Source organism: Belonocnema kinseyi, chromosome 7 (genome assembly GCF_010883055.1).
Source record: "Belonocnema kinseyi isolate 2016_QV_RU_SX_M_011 chromosome 7, B_treatae_v1, whole genome shotgun sequence".
NCBI lineage: Eukaryota > Metazoa > Arthropoda > Insecta > Hymenoptera > Cynipidae > Belonocnema > Belonocnema kinseyi.
The window spans coordinates 21410234-21412720 of NC_046663.1; the positions used below are offsets into that span (position 1 = coordinate 21410234).

A 2487-nucleotide genomic window follows, 5' to 3' on the forward strand; every position below is an offset into this window, starting at 1 on the left:
AAGTAAATTAATCTTTTTTAGTTAAAAATGCAACCTTTGGTGCCAAATTCTATAATTTGGTTCAAAATTCAGCTTCATTTGTTATTAAATTAATTCCTTTTCGTTTATAAATTCATCTTTTTCAGTTGAAAATTCAACTTTTTGTTTGGGAAATCTTGTATTTTGTTAAAAAAAATTTCGGTAGAAAACTCATCTTTTTGTTTAAAAATTAATGTTTTTCATTAAAAATTTAACAACAAGGTTTTGAAATTAAATTTCTTTCCTAAAAACTAAAACAAAAATTCTCTCCTTCTTCAAAATTCAACTTTTTGGTTGAGAATTCTTGAATTTTCTTGAAAATGCGTCTTTTTTGGTAGCAAATTAATCTTTTTCTTTAAATTTTTTTTTTGAGTGAAAGTTTAACTTTTTGGTTCGGAATCCTTGAATTTGGTTAAACATTCATCTTTTTTTGTTAGTAAATTAATCTTTTTTAGTTAAAAATTCAACTTTCTGGTTGAGAAATCTTGTATTTTGTTAAAAAAAATTTGTTCGGCAGAAAAATGATCTTTTTGTTTGAAATTTAATCTTTTTGCTTGAAAATTTAACAACAAGGTTTTGCAGTTAAAAAGATTTCTAAAAACTAAAAAAAAATTTCTCTCTTTCTTAAAAATTTAACTTTTTGGTTGAGAATTCTTGAATTTTATTGAAAATTCGTCTTTTTTCGTTAGAAATTCAACTTTTTGGTTAAAAATTCTTAAATTTTGTTAAACATTCGTCTTGTTTGTTAGTAAATTAATCTTTTTGTTAAAAATTCATCTTTTTAAGTTGAAAAATTAACTTTTTGTTTCAGAATTCTTCAATTTGTTTTAACATTAATCTTTTTGTTTAAAAATTAACCTTTCTTGTTAAAAATTTAACGCAAAGTTTTGGAAGAGTATTAAAGTCCACTTGTAATCATCGAATGTAATCATCGAATGCGTGTAGTACCTAATTTTTCTTTGACAGAAAATTGTTAACCATTTTTGGAATCAGTTAAATTCAGAACTCATTCAAACTGTTTAAACCTTTAACCGAATGAAGTTATTGTTACATTCATTCAGTATCTGATACTGCTTTCTTTCATTATCTTCAATATTTTGAGGCGCATTTTGGTGAACTCTTTTCGAAATTCCATGCAACTTTTTTTGTGATTTTATGCAACTGTTGCAACTTTTTTTAAATTTCAGTCGATCCTAGCCTTGAGCAATCTATATTTTCTGACGCTAATGATACCATTTTGTCCACAACATTATTTTTAGAAATAAAGTGACAATTATAATTGCAAGAGCGTACGAATAGAACTTATCATTATGGCTCCCAACAAGGCCTGTGCAACGTTTGACAAGGTACTAAAATAAACCGGAAAGCCTACCTTGCCTCATTTCGCAAAACGCTAATGTTCCTTGCTGACTGGAAATACTTTACATTTAAATAAATTTTGAAAGTTTGCTTAAAAACTATTGAAAATTTTCAGAATTAATGTGAACTTGTGGTCAAACTCTTAGACAGAAATGGTCAAGATCCAAAAATACTTCTTTTTCTGCAGCTTAATGGGAATGTTGCAATTAATCGACGGGATTGAAGCGCATGAGCTGTTGGAAATCCTGAAAATTGTTACAGACATTAAAAAAGTACAATCCAAACTTCCAGATAAAGAACTCATTTCTTTGATGAACAGACTTTTCGAAAATTGCGTAAGTACAATGAAAAAACACGACCCTGAATTTAGTTATACATATAGATTTGAAAATTGGGGAATTTATTTAAACAAAAGTAATTGTCCAATCAAAAAAATAAAAACATATCTGAATACGGTTCAGCCATACCTCTAGGTGATTTTCGAATTATGCAAAAATATTTTTTTTTACAATTTTATTGTTATAAACAAATGGGAACGCAATATAAACAAACGTAAAAGCTGAAAAATATTTTCAAGCGCATTACTGCATACTTCAATAAAATACCCCTAAGTGATTTTTGAATGAACGGAAAAAAAATTATTTAAACAAATAGAATGTTTATAAATTTTGGTTTTGTTTTTGACGATTTAATGTACAACAATTTTAAGTAAAACCTGATAACGAAAACTAAATAAAAAATAATACTATTTTGAGCTTTAACCAAACAAACAAAGTTAACACTTTATCCATCAAACATTGTTTGTATCTCCTCCAATCTCACTGAATGCCGAAAAAGCCTTTTCAAATAAATTTCTATATTCAGACATATAGCCAGAACGAACAAATTGTCACAGAAAAAAACTAAAGGTATCGTTGAGGGCCTCTCTTCCATATTTCTAGTCGATTTTTGAATCACTGTAAAAATGATTATTTAAACAATGGTATTGTTTATAATATTTATAATTTGTTTAAACAATCAGTGAACAACATTTATAACTGACTGACAACTAGATATCTAATATGGAATATTTTAGAATGGAAATAAATGTTTCAAAATGCAAAAATTCCC

At 26.7% G+C, this 2487-nt stretch overlaps 1 protein-coding gene across 1 annotated transcript in view; it reads left to right on the plus strand.

Annotated features, from left to right (window-relative positions):
• Positions 1-1424: 1424 nt before the first annotated feature.
• LOC117176974 overlaps positions 1425-2487 on the plus strand; it is a 7271-nt gene continuing 6208 nt past the window's right edge. Inside the window, exon 1 of the mRNA XM_033367407.1 lies at positions 1425-1712. Within this exon, the coding sequence (XP_033223298.1) occupies positions 1530-1712 (183 nt within the window). The 5' untranslated portion in view covers positions 1425-1529. The remainder of the gene's footprint in view (positions 1713-2487) is intronic.